General features: G+C 35.3%; 1 protein-coding gene across 1 annotated transcript in view; it reads left to right on the forward strand.

Annotated features, from left to right (window-relative positions):
* LOC107745874 (tumor necrosis factor receptor superfamily member 19-like) overlaps window positions 1-14,727 on the forward strand; it is a 40,393-nt gene that overhangs the window by 12,704 nt on the left and 12,962 nt on the right. The window contains exons 4-5 of the mRNA XM_016559899.1: window positions 1,515-1,693; window positions 5,087-5,172. Of these exons, the coding sequence (XP_016415385.1) occupies window positions 1,515-1,693; window positions 5,087-5,172 (265 nt within the window). The remainder of the gene's footprint in view (window positions 1-1,514; window positions 1,694-5,086; window positions 5,173-14,727) is intronic.

Consider the following 14,727-nt stretch of genomic DNA (forward strand, 5'->3'; position numbering starts at 1 on the left):
CCATATATACCAGTACACACACACACACACACACACACACACACATTTATACTACAATTTCTATTATATATGCACTTTACTGTTCTAAGATTTATAATGTTTTTACTCACCATGGCTGCATTTATTTGATGAAAAATACAGTAAAACAGTAATTTTGCAAAATATTGTCACAATTTAAAACAACTTTTTATTTTTAATATTAATATTTAATATATTTTAAAATGGAATTTATTCCTGTGATGTTTTATGTCATTAGTGTCACATGATCCATTAGAAATTATTCAAATATGCTATTTTGCTGCTTGAGAAACATTTTTTATTGTTATTATCAATGTTGAAAACAGCTGCTTAATTTTTTTTTTTTTCGTTTTTGTTCAAGAGAAAGTTCAAATGCATTTATTTAATTTTTTTTGTAATTTTTAAAACGTTTTACTGTCTCTTTTGGTCAGTTTAATGCATTCAATTTAACTTAAAAAAAGTTTTTTTTATTAATTTATCTTTATATTTCTAGATTAGCAATACATTTATATTATGGTTTATTCATAATGTATAATTTATTTATACGATGTAAAATTATAAAATTAAATATAAAATTGAGTGGCAAAAATTTTATTTACATGATAATTAAATGGGTTACACTTTATTTCGATAGTCCACTTTAGACATTCTACTAACTATAAGTAACTTTGTAACTACATGTCAACTACATGTCAACTAATTGTCATTAATTTGCAACTACATGTTTACTAACTCTCAGAGTAGACTGTTAGGGTAGGTTTAGGGTTAGTAGAATGTTGACAAAGAAAGTGTTAGAAGATATTAAGCAGACAGTCTACTAATACTCTACTAACTGCTAGTTGACATGTAGTTGCAAAGTTACTTACTGTTAACAGAATGTCTAAAGTGGACTATCGAAATAAAGTGTTACCATTAAATGTTATCATTTTAATTTTAATTTTGAAATGTGGGTGTATTCCTGATTCTGTGGTTAGAAACTAACAGAGAAAGCAAAGTTTATTGTGTAAACATTATATAAGCAAACTTAAATCTTTTGTGTTTGCATTACTAAAACGTAAAATCTTCAATCTCAGTAAATCTTTTAGTTTAAGGGATTTCTTCTCTTTCCGCATTACGCTTACCAAAACCTCTCAATATCAATATCTCTCACGCACACTTTAGCCGAAGAGAGGCCTGACAAAACCTCTGCAATAAACTCCCAGTAAACCAACAATGGGCGTCCCCGTGGGCCTTTCTGATTCAAATGTGGAGCCCTTCGGGGGCCCGGAGCAGAAGGCTGTTCATTGATCCCGTGAGAGTCAGGGAGATTATTGCCTGTGTAAGATAGACTCTCTGAAAAGAAGCTTGGCCTTTGTTCAGCGGGGGGATCTCACACACACTGTGATCATTATTTCATCTCGGCCTCTTGTTAGTCCACATTGGCGCTTTTCTTTAGCGCGGCTCTCCCTCGCCCTTCCCTTCCTCGGCAGTGAGATATCTTCCGTTAATCCCCGCAGGAATGTGGCTTTGGCTATGGGGAGGATGCCCAGTGTGTGCCCTGCAGAGCCAGTCGCTTCAAAGAGGACCGCAGCCTGCAGAAATGCAAGCCCTGTCTGGACTGTTCCCTCCTCAACCGCTTCCAGAAGGGGAACTGCTCCACCACGAGCAACGCCGTATGCGGAGACTGCCTGCCTGGGTGAGTCAGTTGTATAGTATAAAGGATGATGGGCGTTTTCAGAAACCACAAGCTTAAGTCAGAATATAATAAAGGTTCAAAAGGGGGTTTTCACAGCGATGCTGTAGGAGAAGCATTTTGGGTTCCCCAAAAACCTTTCAGTGAGCAGTTCTTTCCATTGTTTTGTTTTTTTTAGTGTGAAGAACATTTTAAAAATCTACACTCTTAAAAATAAACGATCTACAGTCAAGTGAAACAATTAGGACACCCTATTGAATTCCATGGTTTTCCATATCAGAACATAGTAAAAATTATCTGGTCCTTGGCAGGTCTTAAAATGTTGAAAATAAAACCTCAGATGAACAACAACACATGACATATCACACTGTGTCATTATTTATTTAACAAAAATATTGTGTTTATGATGTCCTGATACAGAAAACCATGGAATTCAATAGGGTGTCCTAACTTTTTCACATGACTGTATATTGGCATTGATGGTTCCATGAAGAACCTTCAACATCCACGGAATCTTTATATTCCACAAAAGATTCTTTATAGTCAGAGCTGAGCAGTAACTGATTACAAGTAATCTAGGTTACGTAATCAGATTACAAAAATTAAGTACTTGTATTTAGATTAAATTACATTTTAAAATACTCATAATCAGACTACAGTTGCTTTGTTATGGATTACATGATTACATATTATTTACACAATAGCAATAATTTATTCATCATTTATTGATTCTCCTAATTCCGATTTTTCATCTAGAAATTTTCCTTTCTAAAATAGCCTGCCGCTTATATACACTCAGAAAATCTTCCAGATTTGTGGACATTCACTCATTCATTAGTCATGTGGCTACAGAGCATTTGACAACTGGATTTACAAAAATCATTTCAGGTTTAAGAATTGTTTCAACATTGCATCAACTACTGATGAACATATACATTTTTATTTGAATTATAACTCAGTCAGTTATTTTACCATGTAGTACTTTTGTTTGTATTTCAAACACATTCAAATGCACAGATTCACAAATTCACCAACATTTTTTTCATCGGATCCTCTTTCACCTAATATATATATATTTTATGAAGTAATTTATAGAAGTTTTAACTGGGTTGTTTTGACCCAGCGGTTGGGTTAAATGTTTAACCCAACCTTCTGGGTAGTAACCCAACCACTGGGTTTGTCCATATTTTACCCAGCGCTGGGTTGTATTTAACCCAGCATTTTTCGAAAAGTAGTCTGATTATAACACCTAAAATGTGTAATGTAGTGGTTTACATTACTAACTACAATTTTTGTCATGTAATTTGGAATCAGTAACGGATTACAATTTGTAAGTAATCTACCCATGCTCTGTTTATAGTTTAAAAAAGTTTCTTTAGATTATTAGAATGTTCTTTACACACTCTAAAAAATGCTGGGTTAAATACAACCAAGTGCTGGGTAAAATAGGGACAAACCCAGCAAATGGGCTGTTTTGACCCAGCGGTTGGGTTAAATGTTTAACCCAACCTTCTGGGTAGTAACCCAACCGCTGGGTCAAAACAACCCAATTGCTGGGTTTGTCCCTATTTTACCCAGCACTGGGTTGTATTTAACCCAGCATTTTTTAGAGTGCACAAAGAAAAAGAAAAAAAAAACCTTCTTTTAGGAACTGCTTAATTAAAGGTTCTTTGGCATTGCTGTAAAAAACTCCTTTTGGAACTTTATTTTTTACATTTTTTTCCACTATAAAGAACCTTTTGTGGAACTGAAAGATTCCATAGATGTTAAAGGTTCTTCATCAATGCCAAAAAAGAACCTTTATTTTTAAGAGTGTAGTTACCTGCACTTTTGTCCTCCAGCCACAAGTGCAGCCGAACATTTCTGAGTTTAAAGTCCAGGTCAGGGAAATAAACTCAAGGCCCAGACATGCCCTAGAAGATAAAACATGTCAGTTTTTTAAAGACCTGCTTTTCGCTATCGCTGCAAGAGTTACTAGTTTCCCCACAGCAGCATCCTGCTCCCACCAGATAAGTTTCTTAATAACTTTTGATTACCCATAATTAAGTGCTTTGGCACAGTACGACATGCTGAAGGCGACTCTTCACATTACCTTCAAAGTTCATCTGCATCATTTTAGAAAAATGTGTTCTTAGGGCTTTTACTGATGCTGGGATATTTCTCATGTTGTATTGGATAGTTTTCTCTGATTCATTAGTTAATGCTGTCAAATAACTCTTGCCCCAATGTAAGTTTTCTGATAAGGGATTTTCCTGCTATCAGAGAAATTCAATTGAAAAGCAGCAAGATGGAATGCATATGTACATAATCCAACAAATAAAAAATAATCACATTTGTAAACACCCCTAAGTCTAAAGTCTAGTAAAATGGATTACTGTAGACTTTAAATTGTATTTGACTTCTAAAGCCACGCTTTGTTTATCCAGTTGTTTAATCGCCTGCAACAATAATGGTATGTCTTTGAATTATATTCAGTTGGTGTTTTTTCTCAGCAAATATTGTTCAAAAGTTTGGGGTTAGGGAAAAAAGTATCTTATGGTCACCAATTTATTTGATAAAACGGACAGTATAAACAATAATGTTTATGAAATATTATTGCAATTTAAAATAATCTTCTGTTTGAATTAGTGCTGTCAAATGATTAATCGCGATTAATCGCATCCTAAATAAAAGTCTTTGTTTACATAATATATGTATGTATACTATGTATATTTATTATGTATATAAATACACACACACATGCATGTATATATTTAAGAAAAATAAGTTATGTTTATATTTTAAATATATTTATATATCATATAAATTATATGAATATAAATACATACATGTAAATACATTTTTGAAATTTTTGAAATATATACATGCATGTGTGTGTATTTATATATACATAATAAATATACACAGTACACACACATACAGTATATTATGCAAACATTTTGGATGCGATTAATCGCGATTAATCGTTTGACAGCACTAGTTTGAATATATTTTAAAATGCAATTTATTCCTTTGTTGTCAGCATTATTACTCCAGTCTAAAGTGTCACATGATCCTTCAGAAATTGTTCTGATATACTGATTCTTATTATTATCAATGTTAAATATTTTGTAGAATACAAAGTTCAAAAGAACTGCATTTATTTGGAAAATAAATCTTTATTACATTACATTTATTACATTTGAGATATTTAATGCCTCTTTGGTGCATATAAGTGTTAATTTCTTTAAAAAACTGACCCCGAACTTTTGAATATGCAATATTATTTGAATAATTAATTGTTATATGATGTTATTAATTACAATTTTGACTTGATTGCTAAACCCAAAAAATAAATAATGCCTTATTTATAATTTTATTATTGCAAATAAACGAATATGCATTTTATTCTTTCAGATTTTACAGAAAGACGAAGTTGAGTGGATTCCAGGATATGGAGTGTATCCCGTGTGGAGATCCGCCACCACCATATGAACCACACTGTAAGCACATTTATGTATTACCGCTGAAAGCAAACACATTAGAAGGTATTTCAATCCTTGAGGAAGAAATCCAGTGGATTCATTTCTTCGGGAAAAAATATATCCGCATCAGATCACAGTTATAGTTGATTTGAACCCTGGTAAACGTCAGTGATAATGTTCTTAAAAGGTTTTTTTAGTGAAAATTCTGTCATCATTTACTCTCATGTGGTGTTGTTATAGTTTTTATTAATATTTAAAATAGTTTATTTATATTTAATTTAAATTTGTACAGTTTTTAGTTTTGTCTATATATGTTTCTTTTATTTCAAGTAATGACATTTTTTAATGGCTTTAGTTTTAGCTATAATATGACATTCTTAACCCATGGAACATAAAAGGAAATATTTTGCTGAATGTCCTAGCCACTATTTTCCATACCTTGACTTGTGCACTATATTCCATAATGCAACGTGCCAGTTTGAATATGTGCGAATGCGGAGGGCAAGATTATCAGTAAATGATGACTTCGGACTTTTATGGTGTTTTTTTTTTTTTGTCGAAAAAATCTCAGTTCTTTTCCACTTAGAATAAAAAACATACATAATCAAGTACATGATGACAGATTTTTTTTTTAGGGTAATCCTTTAAAAGGGGTCATCATACAAACAGTTGCATTAATAATAATCTGTGAGATGACGACCCACTCAGTGCTGGTGATTCATACAGCAGTGTTTTACAATCAAATAAATGCCTCTTTTTACAAGTCAGAACACAGGCAAAGGTAATAAACATAACTCTCTGCGAAACTGCATGGCTTTCTTCTGTAAACACACACTGGGTATGTAGTGTTTCACAAAGCAGCGCATTGTTCTCCAGCAGTCTGTGGTGCTAATTGGGCTCATTTTACCCACCGTTGAGTGCCATTGTACAGAAGCTAGTGTGTCTGGCAGTTACACAGGGAGAGAAGTGGGGATCTTATAGCTTCAGAATGAAGTGTGACTTCCAGAGGTTCAAGACGTTTGCAGCTGCTGCATCATGTGGGGACTTGCAGAGTTTGAGCCACGTCTAACACTCTTGCGCCAGATACATGGAAAGACGTCCTGTAGACGCACAGGTCAGCTCGACCCCTGCATGTGACGAATTTGATCTCTTTGTAAACTCTGGCTTATAATGTAATCATCATGCACTATGATGTTTGGTTCATTTTAGTAGCCTTTAGAGTAGAGGACACCAGTATGTTCTTTGTTTTTAGCTATAAAGGGTAAGGGTAAAAAAATTGTGATAGGACAGTTAAGTATTGACAGGAAGTGAAGTGGGAGAGAAAGAAGGGCACGGGATCGAACTGCCATAAAAAATAATAAAATAATATAAAATAAAATAAAATAAAGCATTTATTTCTTGGTTAGTACATAAAGTATTTCTAATGCCAAACAAACAAACAAACAAATAAATATGTATGTACATAATTATGGTTACTACATTGAGTAGTTCTTTTAATAGCTACCATAAATTATTTTAATAGCTACCACAGATTATAATAACTGTCATAAAATAAAATAAAGAATTTATCATTTAAAATTAAAAATAAAATGTCTTTGATACTACATAGAGTATTTCTAACAGTAAGTAAGTAAGTAAGTACGCCCGCTTGAAGGCTATATTCAAGAGTTTCTGGACATTGCGTGTTGTTCTGATCTGCCAGATTGTGTACTGATAGACTTTTTTTGTGTTGGAGGAAATTAAAATTTAAAGTCACGATTAACCCGTGAGGGTCCCCGTTCTTCTCTAAGCTATTTTTTGGATTTTGCTCTGCTGTGTGTCGACTCCGTGTTCACGGTGGGTGTTGGGGAGAAACATGACACTGAGTCCGCTTGTGTAATGGCGGCCGCACTAGAGCACGCTCACAAAATGGTGGCGACAGCGGAGCCTGATTGTAAAATGGCGGACACAACAGGGCCCCGTTATGTCACAGCTGATCTTCATGAGTCAAGTCACGTTACCGTTGATCGTCATGAGTCAAGTCAAGTCACAGCTGAACTTCATGAGTCAAGTCAAGTCACAGTTGATTGTCATGAGTCAAGTCGAGTCACAACTGATCTTCATGAGTCAAGTCACAGTTGATCGTCATGAGTCAAGTCTAGTCACAGCCGATCTTCATGAGGCAAGTCAAGTCACAGTTTATTGTCATGAGTCAAGTCAAGTCACAGCTGAACTTCATGAGTCTAGTCAAGTCACAACTATTCATCCAGAGTCACGTCACGTCCCAGCTGATCATCCAGAGTCACGTCACATCACAGCTGATCTTCCAAAGTCATGTCACTTCACAGCTGATCTTACAGAGTCTTGTCACGTCCTGTCTGTTGCACCCAGATTATCAAGATCAGCCCTTCGGTATCCCAGTCTGGTATCCAGTTTGAGAGATGCACCGGTGGTGTCTGCACGCGCAGCTGGTATCCCCAAACCCACTCACTCTAGCCCTCCTGTTCTGGAACTGATTCCCCTGTCTGAAGCGCTTCCTATGATGGGGATTGCGTTTTATTGTGTTTGGGCTGCATACACCACCACAGAACCTCCTGAGGTGGCGGCGTCCACTATGGTGTCTCCAGAGGTGGCGGCTGAGGCTGCAGAACCCTCCGAGGCACAGACTGTTACACATCACCCTGGACTACATTTCCCATACTCCATTGCACTAATCACAAGCTCACCTGAAACCAATCACACACAGCTGCTACCAATAACACACACTATATAAATCAGTCTCACACCACCATTCAACGCCGAGTATTGTTTGCGTTTATTGCTCTCCTAGTGGTAGCACATTACGGAGCCAGATTCCTGCCCTAGTTTCTAGTCCTTAGTTCCTAGTCATAGTCTTGTCTTGCCTGCTTTCCCGTGTTACCTGATTTTTGCCTGTTTATCTTGGATTAACCCTTTGCCTGCTGTTTCGGACTGTGTTTGCACCTCGCCTGGACTACTGCTCGTGTTATTGGATTTCCCTTCTTGTCAAGCCCTCTGGATAACGTTCGCTGTCGACTGACTCGCACCTGGTTTGGATTACTCTTTTGTCTTGCCCTCAATATACCTGTTTGCCATTGTCACAACCTTGCCTGCTTTTATGACCACACCTTTAAATAAAAGCTTTGCAGATGGATCCGCACGTCTCACGTCTCGTTCGCCCCGTAACAGAATGAATGAATGTTACTACATTGAGTTGTTCTTTTAATAGCTCAATTATAATAACTCATAAATGAAAGAATAAAATAAAATAATACAGAAAATAAAATACAATAAAAAAGAGCTGTGGCTTCATACAGAAGATAAAAGGATACCTTGGTTACTACGTTAAGTATAAGTATTTTGCTATTGAGAATTATAGTGCATTTCAGCACACAACAAGTGTCTGAATGCCAAATAGTTGACATGTGTTAGGAAAGTTTTAAAAAGTTGTGGATATCAGAGCGAGAAATCTTTCAGCCAAGTTTTATTTTGGACTTGGGATGAAGGTATATTTTCCTTTGTTTTTGAAGCAAAAAAATCAGGATTTTCATCTGTAGCTTGATTTCAGGACCATGACTGCTGCAGGTAGTCAGAGCTGCTCGGAAACAGATGAAAGGACTCCAGACCGTTCCTCTCCTCTGGCATTATCTGACACAGGGTGGTGAAAACTCAAAGGCCTGTTGGTTTTAATGGCCCCCACGTCGGCCCGGGGCGAACACGCAGCTGCGCGAGGAAGAGGACCATAAATCCAAAAACACTCCGGTCTCTTTGGCCCATCTTGAGAGCGAAAGGAAGAAAACAGCATTTTATGGGTTCCTCTAGCTGCTTTAATGTGTTTCATCTGCTGCTGTCTTTTCTTGTCATGGGATAGCTCTAAATAGTTGGCAAAGCCCCTCTCAGCTGTCCCATCTAAGCATCTGAACTGATGTGAAGCCAATTTATGAAGGGGTCACATGAGAGCCGGGCGGCTGCAGGGCCGGTAATGGGTGAGAGTAATATAAGCTGGCATTTTTGCTTTTGCGAACACCTCTGTTTTAACTTCTACTAGGATTCGAGCCCAAAGCTACTAAACTTAAACCCTCTGAAGCAGCCCGGCATGAAAAGAGACCGTTGCTGTGTTGTACTTGGATGTATTTTTCATCGTGGTGCTGTTCAGTCATGGGAAGATCTTTTATGTAGTGTATCTCTGTTTCATATTGAAGAAAGCTTGAACCACAGGAGTATGAAAGTAGTTGAGTGGTTGGTATTTGACCTGAAGGGGATTACATCACATTGACTCCGCCCATAGATCATAATTAGCGATGGCTTTCATCTTGGAGTCTCGTGTGTCTTGTGGGTCACTGATGGACTTATTTGATTAGTCTGGGGTGCGGGTGATGAAGCACTACATAAAAGACAATCCTCTGATTAAAAGGAAAAACTTCATATAACAGTAAACATGAAAAACAGCTCTGATCCAAGACCTGCATTGAAGAATTGGTAAAAACTGTTAATGAAATCTAAAATTGTAGTAATAATAATACAAATAAAAAATAAAAAACATAATATAATATAATATAATGTAATACTAGATTATTATACTGGGTTATTATTATTATTATTATTATAGTTTTAAGTATAAATATTAAATATACACAGGTATATTAGAAAATATTATCTAAAACTGTATTATTATTATTACTATTATTATTATTATTATTATTATTATTATTATTAAGTACTGTAAAATTGTAAATGTATCAAATATAGTAGTATTATATAACAGTAGTATTATACTGTATTATTATTATACAGTAATAAAGAATAATAAAGAAATATACACAAGTACATAATACATTATATATTATATAATACTGAAAATAGATGATTATTATTAATATTATTGTTGTTGTTGTTGTTATAAGCAGGCCTGTCACAATGATTGATTAATTGTCTGTTTATTTGATCGAATTGCAGTTTATTTAATAACTGCGAAAATTGTGCGTTTTAAATTTCAATCACATTTTGCCATCCCAAAAAGGAAAAATATATTGAAAAAATAGTTACATTACATCATGTTATAAATAGTTAATTACATAAATATTATGAATATTTATTTTAAAATAAATAATTTAATTATTGTATTATATATGATTCCAAAAAAAAAAAAAAAATATATATATATATATATATATATTTGTATTCTTGTTTGTGTTCTATTAATAGTCATTTTTTACAATTGGAAAGTTTTACCTAGTATGTGTATGGTTTGGGTGTTTGGCTAGAATGCTGTTAGCTTACTAGCTTGCTAACTTTAAACTCTACTGAACTGTGAATCGAGTTTCTGCACTGTCTGGAGCACGCTCCCAAGAATTTCACTCACATGTGTGTCTTACAAGGCACATGTGCTGTGGTGATGTGACAATACAAGTGATTTGATTTGATTCTGATTTGAGTGTCCTGTGCATTTTACATGAGAAGTATGTTTTTGTGACATGCAGAGTTTCTGCAGAGTCACTTCTGTGTGGTTCCATTTGGGTTATGATGCTGCCTATTTTGTAGACAGCAAGGACGCTCACTAGGTTATAGAACAGAGCACATCCCCACCAGCATAAAAGCCCCAACCATGGCAACTAATGAAGTGAATAATGGTGGCTCTTATATGGAGCGTTTAATCAGCAACCCGCTTGGAATCTCGGGATCTAGTTCAACACACTCCTCTATACTACACACCCCACAGTTGTTTCGGGCTCAAGGCCATGTGTTTGAGTGTGGCATTCTCTAAAGACAATAGGCGCACATATCAATGAGAACAGTCTATTGGCTCACGGAGCGCAGAGCAGCGATAGTATCAGCAGGTGAGATCTTTTCAAGGGCCGCCCTTTGTCTGTGTTTGCTGCAGCTGTGGGCAGCTGATAAGAGGGGAAAGGCTTTGGTTTTGGTGGGAGGTGAAGGGAAAGAGGACAGCACACAGCTGGGCCAGATTTGCTGGCATTGAGACATGACAGTACCACTCTGAGCAAACTGTGAGTACATGCAAAGCATTCTGCACTCTAAAAAAATAAAGGTGCTTAAAAGGTTCTTCACAGCGATGCCGTAGAAGAACCATTTTTGGTTCCACAAAGAACCATTCAGTCAAAGAACCATCACTTTCTTACCTTTTTATAATCTGAAGAACCTGCTTTCACCACAAAGAAACTTTTGTGAAACAGAAAGGTTCTTCAGATATTAAAGGTTCTTTATGGAGCCATTTAGACAAAAAGGTTCTTCTATGGCATTGTGAAGCAGATCATATACACATTCCTCGTTCGTCATTTTGTAAAAGTAGACATAAAGGGATAATTCACCAAAAAAATGAAAATTCTGTCATTAATTACTCACCCTCATGTTGTTCCAAACCCATAAGACCTTCGTTGATCTTCTGAACACAAATTAGGATATTTTTGATGAAATCCAAGAGATTTCTGACCCTGCATAGACAGCAATGTAACTGAAATGTTCCCAGGCCCAGAAACTTAGTCAAGACATTGTTAAAATAGTCCATGTGACATCAGTGGTTCAACCATAATGTTATGAAGCTACAAGAATAATTTTTGTGCAGAAAGAAAACAAAAATAACATTTCAGTTACATTGCTGTCTATGCAGGGTCAGAAATCTCTTGGATTTCATCAAAAATATCTTAATTTGTGTTCTGAAGATGAATGAAGGTCTTACGGGTTTGGAACGACATGAGGGTGAGTAATTAATGACAGAATTATCATTTGTGAGTGAACTATACCTTTAAAAATTCTTGGTGTTGTTTTGTAAAAAAAAAATTTATATCGCCATCCTGGTCTGATGAAAGTAACTTGAACACATAATTACGAAAGTAACCACCTAGCAACCACTCAAAAAACCTATCAACCACCTCAACCACCTTATCAGTTTGCTAAAACCCCTCAGAACACCTTCAAATACACATAGCAACACCTTGGCAAACTTGGCAAAGTTCTAAATCTGCTGATGGGCAAATGCTCTAATGTAAAGAAAGAGATTAGTCACTATAGGACTACATGATAAGCTCTGCACCTATAGTTTTGATTATGTCTTCAAACAGAGTGCACAAAGGCACACATCTCTAACAAAGAAACTTCTTTTGAGAGCTCAACTGATGTTGACAGTGTCTCACAAAGAGCACTTGTATCTGTGAAGGCCAAGCCCATGTTTACTTAATGATTAATTTACCATAGAGCAAATAAAGAGTGCTTGTGTCCATCCAGTGAAAAGATGTTGAACAAATATCTGGTTATTATTTAACTTCATTATACCAAAATAATACGTAGGGATAAAGAAGTCCACAGGCTTTATCTCTATGTGTTGTAGTCTTTGTTCCAAAATCTGACCGTGTAGGATTTGGAATAGGCATGTCTGTACTGTCACTATATGTTTTGATGTATTCTGGCCTTACAGATTGCTGGTATTGAACGAAAACAATGCAAAACTCTTTTGCATTAAACTAGATTTTTGCTTTTGAAGTCTTTGAAGCCTGTGCAAAACCTGTCACTACAATACCAGTGAGAGATGCCAAGCCATGAAGTTGCAAGTCTATCCAAGCTGGGCAAGCTGGTCTGCTTTGCTGGTTTTAGAGTGTTTCTGGATACTTGCCAGCAGTGTTAGAGGTAACGTATTACAAGTAATATGAGTTACCCAATCGGATTACTTTTTTCAAGTAACTAGTAAAGTAACGCATTATTTTATTTGTTATATACATTTTAGTGCTGTCAAACGATTAATCGCGATTAATCGCATCCAAAATAAAAGTTTTTGTTTACATGATATATGTGTGTGTACTGTGTATATTTATTATGTATAAATAAATACATTACACACATACAGCATATATTTTGAAAATATGTACATGTATTTACTAGTGCTGTCAAACGATTAATCGTGATTAATCACATCCAAAATAAAAGTTTTTGTTTGCATAATATATGTGTGTGCACTGTGTATATTGATTATGCATATATAAATACACACACATGCACGTATATATTTAAGAACAATATGTTATATTTGTATATTAAATACATTTATATATAATATAAATTATATAAAGACCTTCGTTGATCTTCTGAACACAAATTAGGATATTTTTGATGAAATCCAAGAGATTTCTGACCCTGCATAGACAGCAATGTAACTGAAATGTTATTTTTGTTTTCTTTCTGCACAAAAATTATTCTTGTAGCTTCATAACATTATGGTTGAACCACTGATGTCACATGGACTATTTTAACAATGTCTTGACTAAGTTTCTGGGCCTGGGAACATTTCAGTTACATTGCTGTCTATTGAGGATCAGAAAGCTCTCATATTTAATCAAAAATATCTTAATTTGTGTTCTGAAGATGAATGAAGGTCTTACGGGTTTGGAACGACATGAGGGTGAGTAATTAATGACAGAATTATCATTTGTGAGTGAACTATACCTTTAAAAATTCTTGGTGTTGTTTTGTAAAAAAAAAATTTATATCGCCATCCTGGTCTGATGAAAGTAACTTGAACACATAATTACGAAAGTAACCACCTAGCAACCACTCAAAAAACCTATCAACCACCTAGAACACTATATCAGTTTGCTAAAACCCCTCAGAACACCTTCAAATACACATAGCAACACCTTGGCAAAGCTAAATATCTTCTAAATCTGCTGATGGGCAAATGCTCTAATGTAAAGAAAGAGATTAGTCACTATAGGACTACATGATAAGCTCTGCACCTATAGTTTTGATTATGTCTTCAAACAGAGTGCACAAAGGCACACATCTCTAACAAAGAAACTTCTTTTGAGAGCTCAACTGATGTTGACAGTGTCTCACAAAGAGCACTTGTATCTGTGAAGGCCAAGCCCATGTTTACTTAATGATTAATTTACCATAGAGCAAATAAAGAGTGCTTGTGTCCATCCAGTGAAAAGATGTTGAACAAATATCTGGTTATTATTTAACTTCATTATACCAAAATAATACGTAGGGATAAAGAAGTCCACAGGCTTTATCTCTATGTGTTGTAGTCTTTGTTCCAAAATCTGACCGTGTAGGATTTGGAATAGGCATGTCTGTACTGTCACTATATGTTTTGATGTATTCTGGCCTTACAGATTGCTGGTATTGAACGAAAACAATGCAAAACTCTTTTGCATTAAACTAGATTTTTGCTTTTGAAGTCTTTGAAGCCTGTGCAAAACCTGTCACTACAATACCAGTGAGAGATGCCAAGCCATGAAGTTGCAAGTCTATCCAAGCTGGGCAAGCTGGTCTGCTTTGCTGGTTTTAGAGTGTTTCTGGATACTTGCCAGCAGTGTTAGAGGTAACGTATTACAAGTAATATGAGTTACCCAATCGGATTACTTTTTTCAAGTAACTAGTAAAGTAACGCATTATTTTATTTGTTATATACATTTTAGTGCTGTCAAACGATTAATCGCGATTAATCGCATCCAAAATAAAAGTTTTTGTTTACATGATATATGTGTGTGTACTGTGTATATTTATTATGTATAAATAAATACATTACACACATACAGCATATATTTTGAAAATATGTACATGTAT

Source organism: Sinocyclocheilus rhinocerous, unplaced genomic scaffold (assembly GCF_001515625.1).
Source record: "Sinocyclocheilus rhinocerous isolate Xijiao unplaced genomic scaffold, SAMN03320098_v1.1 scaffold3636, whole genome shotgun sequence".
NCBI lineage: Eukaryota > Metazoa > Chordata > Actinopteri > Cypriniformes > Cyprinidae > Sinocyclocheilus > Sinocyclocheilus rhinocerous.